The sequence below is a fragment of the Pteropus alecto genome, unplaced genomic scaffold, assembly GCF_000325575.1.
Source record: "Pteropus alecto unplaced genomic scaffold, ASM32557v1 scaffold182, whole genome shotgun sequence".
Lineage (NCBI taxonomy): Eukaryota > Metazoa > Chordata > Mammalia > Chiroptera > Pteropodidae > Pteropus > Pteropus alecto.
This window is the reverse complement of record NW_006433946.1, coordinates 2,258,305-2,273,481: the sequence shown is the minus strand read 5'-3', so window position 1 is coordinate 2,273,481 and position 15,177 is coordinate 2,258,305. Positions and strand designations below refer to the sequence as shown.

At 31.8% G+C, this 15,177-nt stretch overlaps 1 protein-coding gene across 14 annotated transcripts in view; it reads left to right on the top strand.

The window, feature by feature from the left end:
- The window catches only part of IKZF2 (IKAROS family zinc finger 2), a 144,285-nt gene that overhangs the window by 80,753 nt on the left and 48,355 nt on the right, over positions 1 to 15,177 (top strand). For 11 of the 14 annotated variants that reach the window (XM_015586723.2, XM_025044417.1, XM_025044418.1 and 8 more), the window contains one exon: positions 10,205 to 10,471. In XM_015586723.2, coding sequence (XP_015442209.1) covers positions 10,205 to 10,471 — 267 coding nt within the window. The remainder of the gene's footprint in view (positions 1 to 10,204; positions 10,472 to 15,177) is intronic. The other 3 variants (XM_006908495.3, XM_006908494.3, XM_006908497.3) reach the window with 1 other exon arrangement.

Below are 15,177 nucleotides of genomic sequence, written 5' to 3'. Positions count from 1 at the left end.
ACCTGCTCTAAGTGACTGCATGCTTTCTCAATCTTACGATTTTTATGTAAAGAATATTATCCTCAATTTACGTAGTAAGAAGCATGGAGGTACTAAGTGACTTCTTAATAGTCACACATGGAACAAACTTAAACACAGGTATTCTAATCTACCTTGTCTATTATTCGCATTAGTTGCTTTGTAATTATTTTTTATCTTTTAATACATGTACCTATATGACTATATAAAGTGTCTGTTCATCAGGGGTAAGAAGCTAGATATGAGCATTAATTTAAAAAAAATGTTGCTGCCTTGTAGAAAATAAATATCCGGTACTGATCTGTTCAATTTTGCTGGGTGGTTCTCCAGATGCATTTTCCTTAGTCACCACTATAAATGTCTCTCCTTTGTTGCTGCTTGGTACATTTTATTGGTTTTATATTTTTAACTGCCCAGTCCTGCATCCTGGGGCCAAGTGTTGGCTATTTCACACAGTTAGTGAAGTGTTTATAGAAGAACACCAGAGAAAGGTAAGCGTGATGTCAGTATGTGGGTTCCAGATTGACAACCAGAGCTGCCATGTTTGAACCCAGGGTATTGAAAGCTGTTGGATTCCCCTGTCTTTAGCTTAGAGACTTTAGCTTAGAGACTCAGTAAAGATGCTGAAATGTTTCACCCACTTTGGTTCTTCCCTCTGTTGCAGTTGCCCCGTAATAGAAACCCTGCTCCATTGCTTATCTCTGTCTCTTTGGCGTGCCGGCAGCACTGCCTTCTGACCTGGTTAAAGTGTCCTTACTGACCTCCTGCCACCCGAAGTGTGGGTTCCTTTGGGAATATGCCCATTCAGCTGCATTTTATAGTAATGATTTTACTTCTTACAGAAGTTTGGTTAAAAATTTTATACTCCCTTATTAAAGAGATAATTTCACAATATAATTAGCTTCACAAACCTCCCACAGTTATATTAAGCAGATGGTTGCCAAACACCAGGTCAAAGTAGATTGCTCTTATATGAAATAAAATGCATGCTTAGAGAAAACCTGGCAGTATAAACTGGTCTTCTTCCAAAACAGGCTCTCAGACAAATTTCTCTTTACTCAAAGCTGGCAAACTACTACACCTGTATTAGACATGTAGTTTAAAAAAAAAAAAAAAAAGTCAAAGTGCACACTTTGATTCAAAGTTATTTTTCTTTAATATACTGATATATATATTTTTTATTAGTAATTAGAAATTGCTTTGCTTTTTTGTGACAAAGGGAAAATAGCAAGAGTTTGGTCATCAATTAGTTCTGGGTTTCAGTCTCGGATCTGGCTCTGAGTAGATGTGTGGTTTAGACATGTTACTGGTGTCAGCTATTCTGACTTTTAGTTTTCTCATCTGTAAAATGAGAATAAAGATATGTACCTCACAAAATTTCTGTCAGGAATATGTCAGGCAACACATATAATGTACCTTAAAAGTCTTTCCTGTTACCCAGGAGTCCTTTAATGTTATGTTGGTGATGTTTTATGTTTAAAACCTCACTCTGTATTTTTACATTTATTTGTCACCTGTGGTTAATTTATGCATGATCTCCATAACTTAAAAAGAGAAGTATAATAGATAAATCAGCAACAAACATAATGTTGGGTACCTAGAATACGTAAGGGTAAGACCGTTTTAAAACTGAATAAAGCCAGCATACCCTTTCAGGGATCTTACACTATAGGGAGAAGGACTGTGCTTTGTAGGGAGTGTAGAGTTAAGACAAATACACTAATGAAATCGCTGTAATGTGTCTTTGTGCTCAGGAAACACTTCATGAAAAGGTAGCAGATAAGTGAGCCTTGAATAGTATGCTAATATTGATAGAAATAGGAAAAGGAGTCCAGAAAATAATAAAAGCCAGGAAAAAAAAAAAAAAGTAAGTAGAAAGTACGGGTTGAATTCCAGGAAGAATGACTAGAAAGTGACTGGAAAAGTTATGATAACTAAAGGATGGATAGGACATATGACCAAGGGATATGATGGAGCTGTGCTGGGCATGTCCTTAAATTCCACACCAATACCTTTGTATGTAATTTGTAGATAGCAGGCAGTCATTGAAGACGTTTACAGGAATACCATGAGCTTTGCTTTAGGAAGATTAATTTAACAGCTGAATATGGGATGAATCGGGGGTGTGGAATGTGGCTAAAGATCGAAGAAAAGGACCAGTTAGAAAGCTGTCAAAATTGTTCCAGGAAGGAGGTCAGAAGAACCTTAAAGAAGTTCCTTGTTGCCCATGAAGGTGCAAAAAAAGAATTGGATATACAAGACGTGGCAGGTATTGAACCTTTAAGACTTAGCAAATGACATCATTCATTTAAAGGATGGAAAAAGGGATAGACTGTTGTTTGCCTATGGCATTTCTATTTAAACTAGGCTTGTTTTCTCCTCATTGTGCTTTTCTCATGAAGTAGTTGTCTGCCAAAAAATAGAAATTTCATCTTTAGGTTACAATAGTGCCACTGTGCTGGTCAATAAAGTTGTGTGATTTGCTGCTGGGCATGCTATGTTAGGTGTCATATATTGTGGGAGATCGTCAGGGAGTCAGATGGCTTGCCCTCCTTTGTTTTACCTTTTTTTTTTTTTAAGAAGTAGAGAGGACACTTTTTTGTATTTTATTGTGAACATCTCTTTAAGTGTAAATGAAATGCTACACAAGCTGCTCATAAGTATGACTTATCTTTATAACAATAGACGTAAGACCGTCAAACTTGACCACAAAGGAAATCTTAAAATGCCATCCTCCCTAAACTGTTAGTTTAAGGATTAAAATTGGTAATACTGATTTATTCCTCAAATGGCTGTCTTTATCTATCACTGATAAGTCATAACATGACAATGGGATATAGAAAAAGAGGGGGATGAGGAGAGGATCAGATGTTTTTAAAACTGACAGATTCTTCAGGAACTAGTTGTCCCATAAAGACCTACCTCTGCCTTAAGACTAAAGCAGATTTTCAAATTAAGAGTCAGTTCTTTTAAGTGGGCACGTGTATCTCAGACTTAATAGAAAGTATTCAGTAGTTCAGTTTATGGAAACTTAAATTGTCATTATCTTATCAGACCATTGTGGACTTGAATTCTTGGTATCCTTTTCAACTGATGGAAATTGTTTTATAGCATTTGAGAGATCTATTTGCCCATGACTTATATTTGTCTTAAATACCAATATTAGTTACTTGTTTAATTGGAGAGCCAGTATCACGTCATAGAAAGATGGCTAGGATAAGGGACAGAAGATCTTGAGTTATTATCAGTTTCATATTTACTTTGTATCTTTGGGAAAGTCACTTAACACTCATGCCTCCATTTATCTATGGCTGCTGTACCTACAATTCACTGTTGTTTATTAAATGAGACAGAATATGTATTTTTTTAGTTATAAAAATTATAACTTGCTATTTTTCTATTATTATTAAAAGGATTGTAAATCTTTAGTGTAAAGAGACTATTTTACTCAGCCTGATGTTTTTAGGAACATCAAATATTTTTTATATTTCGGATGATGCAGCTGGTAGGAGGAGAGGTAAAGATACCAGTTTCCTGCCTTCAGGTGCAGGGTAACTTTCTACTACACTATTCTCAGAATGATAACAATATTTCAGAAATCAGCACTGTCTCGATCTAGTTCCTTTAAAGTGTTTTAAAAATATATAATCTAACTATATTGGAGAGAGAAGAGGGTGGAGAGGAAAAAAATGAAGTGCTACAATGTACAGGTATAGAATGCTACCCACAAATGGCTCACCTGCAGTTCAGTGACACCAGCGTCTGGACTTGTCCAACCATTTATGAAACGAAAATACTTTAAGGATATGAGGGAGCTGTTTTGCAAGGCTTACCCATTTATTTATTCGCAGTTAAAAGAAACAGGTTTTATATTATGTGATATTTTTGAGAAAATTTTAAAAAATTGTATATACCTTAAATAATTTTTGTTGTGATGATTTTACTTTAACTGTTTAGACTGTTGGTAAATTCCTAGTAAATAACTGTGTTTTACATCAGAGTTTTGAAGGCAGTTTGTTTTTCTAACACATTATTTAAACAGCTGCTGGGCTGTTAGTATGGATTTAATCATGTTTGGTGTTTCTGTTTTGAAAGTTTAAATGAGAGAAAGTTATATTAGCTCAGAAATAACTTCAACAGATTATTAGATAGACATATTGATCAATTAGTGTGCATAACGCAATTTCAAGTATCTGTCATAAACTAGGAGAAATTGATGCTTGCAAGTAATAACAACCCTTAAGTGACCTCTTGAATTCTCACACAAGAGAAACCAAGCATATAAAAGTCCACTTACATATCATCCTGAAAGATTTTTTTCCCCCAATGTAGTAACTAAAGAACGGCATTTTAGCTATCTTTTATTCAGCACTGTGATACAAACATTTCTTTAACTCCTATAGTATTTACTTCCTTTAAAACTTAAAAATTGAAAAATATCTTTTGGAAACTAAACAGAAATAAATCAGTAATTTGATAGTAATTAATCTAGAAAGCCTATTTTATATTTCATAAGATCAGCAAATATTGCATCCTTTCAAATAGAGCAAATAAATCGTAATACCTTTGCATTATTTTCTTGGCTAGGAAACTTGAATAATCTGTGGATTAGTAGAATCAAGTCATAATAATAATAAAGTTTTAAGATATAGGAAGTTTAAATATTAAAAACATTTTAATAATGATATTTTAGGATCTAGTTATGCTATTTCTAAAACTTGACATTGATAAGTGATGGGCTTATCTGGGAAAACCATATTCGAAGGATGAGGCTAGAATTTATTCTTTTAATTTGATAACTCAAAAGTAACTGACTATATTTTATCATGAATATAAAAAACTGATCTTTCCTCCCAAATCTTAAAAATTAATAATTTCATGATTTGAAGACATCATTTTCCAGACATTGCAAAATCATTGCTATATTGCATTAGTAGATGTCTTGATGAGGTAGGGAGTAAAAAGTTGTAAATGCCCAATTTCTAAGGAAAGGCCTCTTTACATTTATGTACCATTCAGGTCAATAAATTTATTATGTAACCAAATTATATATGTTAGTAAAATATTTCCTGTACTCTTATTCTTGAATTTGTTTATGACCTTTTTCTGAGTATATATTATCCTGTTAACATGAGTTTCTTATTTGACATTCTTTAGCTTTTTGTCTTAAACTTCATAATCATTTATAGCAAAGTGTTGGCAAGTAGCAGGTACTTTAAAAATCATTGAACAGGCCAGTATTTATTGAGAGAATTCAGTTTTGGTTCTTTGGTTGAGGTACGTGAATTCAAGTATGAGGTATATACATGGTACATTTTATTTTCTATTTCATTTTTAAATGGTTTACATTGGGGTTTTGAATTCTCTTTTTTATTTTCAAAGTATAATAGTGATAAAGACAATGCTCATTATAATATAGACCAAATTTTAAAAACTTGTTTTTAACACCTTCACAAAATAACACAATATTTCCCCATTTGGTCCCCTCCCCTTTTTTTATAGTGAGCTATATCTGTTTGCCTGTGTAAATATCCTTATTTCCTTATTCCTTTATTTAATCCCCTATAAGTGAATTAAAAACAAGTCTGGTATCTCTTTATCCATTCAGTATTGTTTTTTGAAACTATGATAGTTATGAAACTTTTGAGTGCAATTTCAAAGAAACTTTGAAATTGAAAATCGTTTGGCTTGAGAGTCACCTGTAGTAAGATCTCCTAAATCTCTTTACTTTATAGCGTTGCTGTGATCATTTGTAAACAGAGGTGATTAAGCTACATGTTTTTATTAGCATCTGTAAGGTATATGCTAATAAGAATAGTATTTGAAAGCATGAACAAAAGGGGGAGGAACCTTTCATTCATAAACATATTTTCACTATGAAGCAATTTTTTTGCATAAATACATATGTTGAACTTTTTATCCTGAAACATATTTAAAGCTTTTTCTATGTTAATCATAAAAGTTTTTTCTATTAACTATTATTATCCTTTCCATGTGTTTTTAAAGCTCTGAGTCTACTAAAAAAAAAGTCAATATAACTTGTTCTTGATCATTAATGCTGGGAAACATGACTTTTCTTTGTTTTAAACTATAAAACATATCTCTCACTTAAGAAAAAAGATACCTATCTTAAATATCTTTATTTTATTCATTGAAAATATTCACATATCTACATACTGTAGAGAACAAATCAGTCAATTTATTAAAATCTTATTTCATATCCCCTTTTCACTACTAATAATTTCTTCTGATAGAATATAGTTTTTATTAAGCTGTTATTGCTTGTCAGTATATAATAATGTTTGTAAATTCCCATAGATATTCCTGAATTTTATATTTTTCATTTCATATATTGCAAACAAGCTTAAAAAAATAATTCTTAGTGTTGAGATTTGTAATGACAAGATTTCATGTCACGCACACTAACAAGTTCTCATCTTTATAGAAATTAGCCCATTTATGAAAATTTCTTCCTGTTACCAAATTATAAAAGAAATACTATATAAAGAAGAGAGAATATAATTTCAAAGATTCGATAACTAATGTACATAGTTATTTTATAGTGAATAATAGTTATAATAGCTTTATATAGTATAGCTATAAATAATTATAATACAGCTTTTGTTAACATACAAATTGTAATTTAGAGTATACTTAAGTTTACTAACACTTGAATTTAATCGTTGAGTTAAAATATTAAGTGCTCTGCATTAATTAGAAACATCTTAAATAGTGAAAATAAACCGTGGGAGAATTTCTTTTATATTTCTTTGAGTAGGGAAAATATTTTTCTATTTCACAGTTAAAATTTAAAGACTACTTTGTTTTTGATCCTAGAATTTCAACATAATGTTAGTGAGATGGGTTAAAAACTAATTAGGATGGGATTTCATTTGTACATAGTCCACCATATATATGCAAAATTTAATCTCTGATGTGTGTGTATTAAAATGTGTTGCAGTTTATTGATTTACTCTATTAGTACAGCTATAGTGTATACACTCATACTTGGTAAATGTATTGTTCCTTAGGGTATAATATTGTTAAAGATTATTATAATTTACCTTTTTTTCTATTTCAGTTCTAGCAAATATATACTTTTTGATATTCCTTTCAGGTATATTCTTTGGATAGAAAGTTCTAAGTATAACGGTAATATCTATTTTTCAAATGACATTTTTACCCATGTTTGATATTTTAGTGTTCATATTATAGTATTTTCACTATGGAAAATATGATAATTTGACATCAAGTCAAATTCTCATAATTCTGTGCTATTTAGAAATTTAAGAGGCCCATAGTTTGACTCAAAAACTACTCCTTTAGAGTAGTTTTTCTTCAGTTCCTGAAATGGAATGCTGGTCAACTTTTTATTTATTAAATGTACCTTATCAGATGTTGACTAGTTCAGAGAAATAAATGATGGCATTGCTGTAAAATTTGTTATCTTTAGTATATTACTTAAAATAAATGTATGAGGCAGTTTGCCCATAGGTTGGTATATGAAGTAATGCTACATAAAGTCATACTTTTCATTTGTTTTCTTAATTTTTCCTTTAAATGACAGTTATGAGTGAAATATGAGATTACATGTGGTAACCAAATAGTATTTTATCCTGACTAGAAAAACCTTCCCAGAAAAAAAATATCATGGAAGAATATTTTCGGAGTAAGGAAAAAAAACAGTTGAAGCAAGATACAGAATAAAAAAATTCAAAATGTATAATAAGAATGCATGCCAAAAAATACCCTTGAGTAAAAAAGTGAACCAAAATATTTTCAAAACATATCAAACATAGGGCTAAATTCCTTAGTATATAAAGCATTTAAATTCAGTGAGAAAAGACTAACAATCTAGAAAAATGGGCAAAGAACTTTGATAGTTCGCCAAAAAAACTTTAAACATAGAAACAGATACACAACTTCACTTGTAATAAAAAAAATGCAGATTAAAAACTAGAGTAAGATACCAATTATTATCTATTAGATTGACAGTTCTATGCGGTGATACACAATGCCTGTAATAGTAACAAATAAGAAATGTTAAATTTCTTGATAGAACCTGGATGAATAAATTACTGTACATTTGTAAAATGGAATTTGTGCAGATATTAAAAATAACAATGCAGATTTCTGTGTACTAATGTGGAAAATATTAAACAGATATTGTTAAATGAACAAAGTAAAGTTAAAGTCAGGTGAATCGTACAGTCTCATTTGTGTAAAATGACTGTATGTACACACATACATGTAAATACAGAAAATAGATTTAGAAAATGAGGATAATGATTGCATTTGAGACCGGAACTAAGGGATGGCTAACTTTAGGTTGAAAAGGACTTTTTATTTTTTATACTTCAAGTTGATTAATTTTTTACCACGTTCATGGATTCTTTAAACAGATAAAACAAGTTGAAAGAAAGAAAATTCTTAAAACACCTTACCGCCACAAATTTCATGACTTTGTTGGGGATTTTAAGATGGGTAAAATATTGTCCCAACTTGTCTCAAAAATCAGTAAAGCAGTACTGATTTCTAAATAAGGTAAAAGAGATGAGGCCAGGAAGGCTATATATCCCTTTTAGATCTCAGAGTAGTTTACATACTATAAGTTAATTAATCTGCACAAAAACCTTATAGAAAAGAGCACTATAGTCCAGAGAAAAATAATAGCTAAGCCCATTTTCTACATTTACTGATTCAATGCTCACATCAGCCCTAGGAAGTGAGTACCATTTTAATAGAGTACGTAGAGAACTTAAGTAACTTGCAGAAGGTGACGCTGCTTGTTCTCAGTGCCATTGCTAGCATTCAAATCTAGGCAGTGCAGTTACAGGATCCTCACTCTTAATAGCAAAACTGTTCTGCTCCAACTTTATTATGTAGTCTGAATTCATCTCCACTTTGCAAATCAAAGACATAAGACTCAGAGGTTAAATAATTGGTTGACGATTTTACTGCTAGTAAACGTCTAAACCAGCAAGCACCAGAACAATGTTCTTTCTAAATCCAGTGATCTCATTGTACCACTCTGCCTCTGGCTGATAGGGGAGTTCCAAGGAGGGAACAGGGGAAGAGCCATTTTGATAACACTAACTGTCATAAGTACTAGTGACAAGTCACAGAATGTGTGGTTTCTCTAAGAAAACAATTACAGTAAAAAGAACTTCCTTTATATGAAAATATTTCCTCTATTCAAGTAATACCAAATAATTTGTTTTGCTCGGTAACCTTGATATGATTTCTTAAGAAATATTCAGGAAAAAACTGGTATTCATTTAAGACTTGCTTCTGCTTTGTGAAAAGACTCTGTCAGCAATCCAGAATGAGGGCTGTGCTAACAAAATTCCAACTTTTCTGTGGGATGATCCAAAAACAGCAAACAGAAGGCATTAAATTTCTTCACAGTCACAAGTGCATGCACGCAGGCTATGCCATTCCTGTCATTCACTGCTTTTTGGTGTGTACATTTTGAAGGTGGAATACTTTGATTTGCAGACTAATATGTTCCATGGAGAACTTTTTTCATATAGGAAAAAAAAGCAGAGTAGCTTAAGAGCATGTGAGGTCTGTGTACTCTGCCCTACATTTATACAGCTCTTAACTGAATGTATGTGTTTAGTCTGATTTTAGGATATTTGCTTTGACGGCATAGCTTCAAATGTCTAAGACATTTGCTGGATTAAGATCTCGAGTTGTTTCTCTTGCTCAGTTCAGAAGCAGGTTTACACAAGTACTCTGCCATGAAACACAGACTATGAAGTGTATGTGTGTGTGTATAATGATTGTTAAATTAAGAAGAGGTATAGCTCAGTGGATTAAGCAGTATCTTATCTTTTCCATAGTCCTACCTCAGTCTCAGGAGCCTTAGTGACAGACTTGAAAGCCAATACAAGAATTATTTAGGGACTTGCTTTAAAAGTATATAACTGAGTTAAAGAAATAAATGTGTGCAGAAATAAAGTGTCAGTCTGTTTACCTAGAGCTTTCCTGAGCCATCTCTACTTTCATGCCAAAGCTTTAATAAGATATCATAGAGTATATGTTATGGTTGCATTGGTAATGGGCTGTATTCGACTTAATACAGCATTCCTGACTGTGTTAATAGAACGATAGTGGGTGGAAGAGAGATGTAAGTGACAACACGTAACATGCATTTAAAATGTCATCTTTTTTTAAATTACAGCAAATTCAGTAAAGCTAGAAATGCAGAGTGATGAAGAGTGTGACAGGAAACCCCTGAGCCGAGAAGACGAGATCAGGGGCCATGATGAGGGTAGCAGCCTAGAAGAACCCCTAATAGAGAGCAGCGAGGTGGCTGACAACAGGAAAGTCCAGGACCTTCAAGGCGAGGGAGGAATCCGGCTTCCGAATGGTAAACTGAAATGTGACGTCTGTGGCATGGTTTGCATTGGGCCCAATGTGCTTATGGTACATAAAAGGAGTCACACTGGTAAGCAGCTGAAAGAATAACCTGATGACTGCCTGTGACATCTGATGTTGATATTACCTGACATCTATTCTCTTTCCTTTTTATTCAGGGGTGGCAATGGTGAAACTACCTTTTCAGAATTCTGCTAGTATTGGATTGCTGAAAAGCAGAGAGTAGCCTGGGTCTTGACTTCCAGCCTTCAAATCTGAATAGCATATCAGAAAAGAAGTTTGGGATTCAGTTTCCACAGTTCTTAATATAGCAATAATATGATAAGGGTTCAAAAGGTATAGGAGAATTTCGTTGTGTAACTTAATCTTTTTGTATTTCTATACATATTTTACCATACCCATGGGCAGGTAATACAGTTTGCTAGCTAAGAGTTTATACTATAAAATGGTACTCATGCATTTATATAGGGGTGGATCATTTTCACCTTATCTAGTTAACTTCTTGGAATACAATTTCCAATCAGTTTTTGCTTACTACATGTCTCTGTAGTACGCAGATACTTATTTTCCCTAGTTTGATCATTTTACCAACTTCCTGGCAAGGAGGTATGTAGTGTGGGGTATAACAGAGGGTGGTGGGTATGCAGGTAGGAATCTGTAATTGTGGGTATGCAGGTAGGAATCTGTAAGGGCGAGGAAAGAGACCTCAGGTTAATTTATTATGTACTTTTAAACATTTGAGTCATGTAAAAAAACAGCCAAAGGAGAAGGCCTTATTTAAATCTCTTTAAATCATTGGGAGCGTGGTGGGTAGGGGACAAAAATGTGATTGTGGCAGATTGTTGACTCTTAAAAAAAGTTTCAAGTTCATATGAAAATTGATTTAAAGGTAATGATCACTTTAACAATAATGTAAAGTAGTATTATATGGCAAGATATTAATAACTAATACATTCAGAGTTTTAAAATATGGTACTCTTTTGGAAAAGAGATTAATTATAGTACAAAATTGATTTAAAAGGTTGGTTTCTAAAAGATCAATTTAATAAGTCAGTGCTTAAACATGAGAGATACAAGGTACATTGAAGCGTTTTTTCATCCAGATTTCTCATTTACACATGAAGAAACTGAAGCCCAAAATAGTCAAGTGATTTATCCATATCCCTTAGTAAGTTAAGGGCATGTGAGGCTAGAATCAAGGTTTTATGATGTCCAGAGTGGTTTTGTGTAAATATACTGTGCTTGGTATATCAATATACCTACATTTTTTGATGAGGTATTACTATAAGGCTGATAACTTTAAACATTATAGTGATAAGTTACATATTAAAATCAGTGTTATTTTAATCAAAATCAACTTTAGAGCTTATACCCTTATTCTAACCATACGGTCACATTTTTATTTTTTGTTTTGTTTTGAAATTTCTTTTTAAATAACATTATATTTTAAAAATATCTTTATTTAAAAATTTTAGAGTAATATTTATATTACTAGTGCAAATCCTTTTTTTGTTTTAATTAAAAAAAAGTCTCATGAAAAAGTTAAAAGATCAAGTATGGATACCATATTTGATAAGAAAGAAAAAGTATTAAATAAAATAAGGAGTCTACTTTTCTTCTATGCTCAGGAAATAATTCTAACTGCAGTTCTAAGAGTTCCATAAAATTATAATGTATTCATTATCTCAGAGTAAAAATATTGAGGAAGATAACACTCATTCAAATGTCTAACTTCTCCCATCTAGCAGCATACAAACTAAAAAAAATTAGTCTAAAGACTTTTCAGTTGAATTGTATGCAGCGTTCTCTTTAAGGCTAAAAAGTATACTAAAAACAATTTTTGTAAGACTTTTAATAAGCCTTTTATGGTCTGAGAATTAAGAAAATTCAAAGAACCTGAGTATGCTCTCTTGATAATTTAGGTTAATGTTTTACTATCTGAAGTGATTTTCATAAGGGTTGTTGGTTTGTAAACACAGTAATAATTACATACCTACTCTACTGTCCACTTACTTTTTACTACTGTAGTAGAGTTGAATTATTTTGATTATAAAATCATCTAATTGTCTCACCCATTATTTTTAGCTAGTATAAAAGGCACTGTCTTAAATCCTTATAAAGCTATGGGGAAACATGTTTCCATATTTTTAGTTCATAGAATATCTAATATAGAATTAATAGTGAAAAAGAATACACAACCACTCAATTCATTAAAATGACAGAGTATCAGATTTAATTCACTTCTTTCTCTTTCATACTCTACTAAAGAGCCAATTCCAGTGTCTTATTAATGGCTTAGTGTTATTTCTTTGATATTGCAACTTTAGTAGGTAATCAGGTAATATTGTCATCAGATACTCCAGGCATTTTTCACTGAGAATACAGGTAGAGTAGGGGCGTAGTAAGTCGATTCAAGCATAAACATGAGTTGATACAAACATTATAAGTAGAGACTATCCTTAACATTGCCCCTTTTTGGGATAGAGTACTCTCATCTTTGTAACTTCAAGTTTTCAGCACAATATTTTGTACATTGCAGTTTTGTGGAGCCATTCTTTCGCTCCAAGGCCCTCTCTACAGGTGCTTGGGATTTCTCATATTCATAGGTGGTGGTTCCATCCAACACAGGAACACCTTCTGTCTTTGATTCACCAAAGCAAGTTAATGCATATACACTTACATTTCAATATAATATTTAAAGACAGATCTAGAAATATGTGTTTATGAAAGTCTATAAAATATTGAAATAGAATTTAATTATTCCATAAGAATAATAGATAACTTCATCCAGTGAATAACTAAAATGGTCCTTGAGTAGATTAGTAGATTGATTAAAAAAACAAAACAAAAACAGAATGAGAATGAAAATGAAGGCTAGCATGGCTGCATCTTAATGTTTTCCTGAATTGAGAGTTGTTAATCCAGACTTTTGTGCCTACCCACAGGAGGATTAGTTTTCCCAAATACAGTAGTCTACTTTGAGTTTTTAAATTGGATTACTCTGTAATGTCACTAATATGTTTAGTAAATTTGTGGGATATTCCTGAGATTTGCTCTATTTACATCTCAAGAAGAATGTGATTAATATTTTTTTCCAGACAAAGTTAAAACTGCTAGAAAAGGACCAGTCGATACAGTCTATTTATTAAAGAAAATACAAATTATAAAAAAGAAATAATCGAGATGTGTTGTTTCAAATTACATAGACAATATAGGTTGTTAACTGAACGTTTTACATAATTATCAGATCATTTTACACATATTTTTATAATGCTAGGCCAGGAAAATCCCAAAACATTTAATAAAAGGATTGCTCACATTTTACAGGGATGATGTTTTAGAAAATAATTAGTCAACCCACTTATTTTTGATTTGTTATTAAACAGATTAGGATATGACTCTTCTATTTGGATTATCCCCGGAATATAACAATGTATTCTAAAAAAAAAAAAATAGTCTCATAAGTTAAACTCTGTTTTCATCCTTGTCTCTAGCAGTGATGTCACTGAGAATTTTCACTGTAATTCCAACTAGATTTAGTGTGGAATACATGCAAAAAAACCCAGAAGATTGTTGAAATAATTGTCGTTATGTAATCAAGACATTAAGAGTAGTTAAGCATAATTAGCCCAAAATGAGTAAAACCAAAGAATTAGTATCCAAGAATTAAAAAATTAAGATTTAATTCATATAAAGCCAATCAGTACATCTCAAAGGTTTATCTGATTGAAATTAAAGTACATTATTAACATTGCCTCTTCTTTCTTATCCATAATGGGAGCATGACCATTCACCTTCATCATGCCTCTTTCTTTACTTCCCATAGCCTTGGGAGCATAGCAAATGCCTCCACTCTAGGATTTAGACACTCAGCAACACAGCGATATTTCCCAATATACCTAGACCCATTTTCATTTCTCCTACTCTTTTAAGGATGATTATAGTTCTTAAAAAATATTTGAAGTTATCTGGAATATTTTGTAAATGTAAAAACTAAATGACCCTGTCATTAATCTCATAAAACTCAATAAGATGAATTTAAAAATTATTTTTAAAAGACTTGTCCTTATATATTTTCTTTTTTAGATTAGCATTATTTAGAATGATAAGTACAGCTCTCTATATTAGAGATTTTAAAATATTTGAATCATAAGAGGCTTAAAGAAAATATAATTAATATGCTACTGGAGTACTTTTCAGAGGCAAACATGATTTCAAATGTTTTTGTTCACCACCCTAATTTAATTCATTATAAAGTTATTGCATACTAATTTATTACTTGCCTGGGAAACCCTGCATAGACAGATTTGAAAAGCAAAATATTTGGAGTTAAATTTATAATTTACATTTCTATTTTCATACTCTCTAAAAAGTTAATTTCATGAAGAAAGTGTCTCCTGCCTTTTTATTACTAATTCCATAGTAGGTGTGGGGAATAGAAAATCCTGATTTTAAAAAGCTGTAGACTGCTATCCCACTGAAAAAATGTCAAAGAATTAAATTTTACATGTGTGTGTGTGTGTGTGCGTGTGTGCACAGGAATGTGTGTATGTGTAAAATAAAAAAGGTTTACCCAAATTAGATTTATTTTAAAAGGTCAACTGTTTTGTAAGACTTCATATGAGAGGTTTTAGGTAAAGTATTTCTCTTTTAAGCTGTACTCAATGTTTATTTAATTTGTCAGTTTTACCAAATGAATCAAAAAAGTTAATTAAGATAAAATTTAAGGTAACTTTGCATGATAGATAATTTTTGTTTTCAACCTCTCCATCAGTA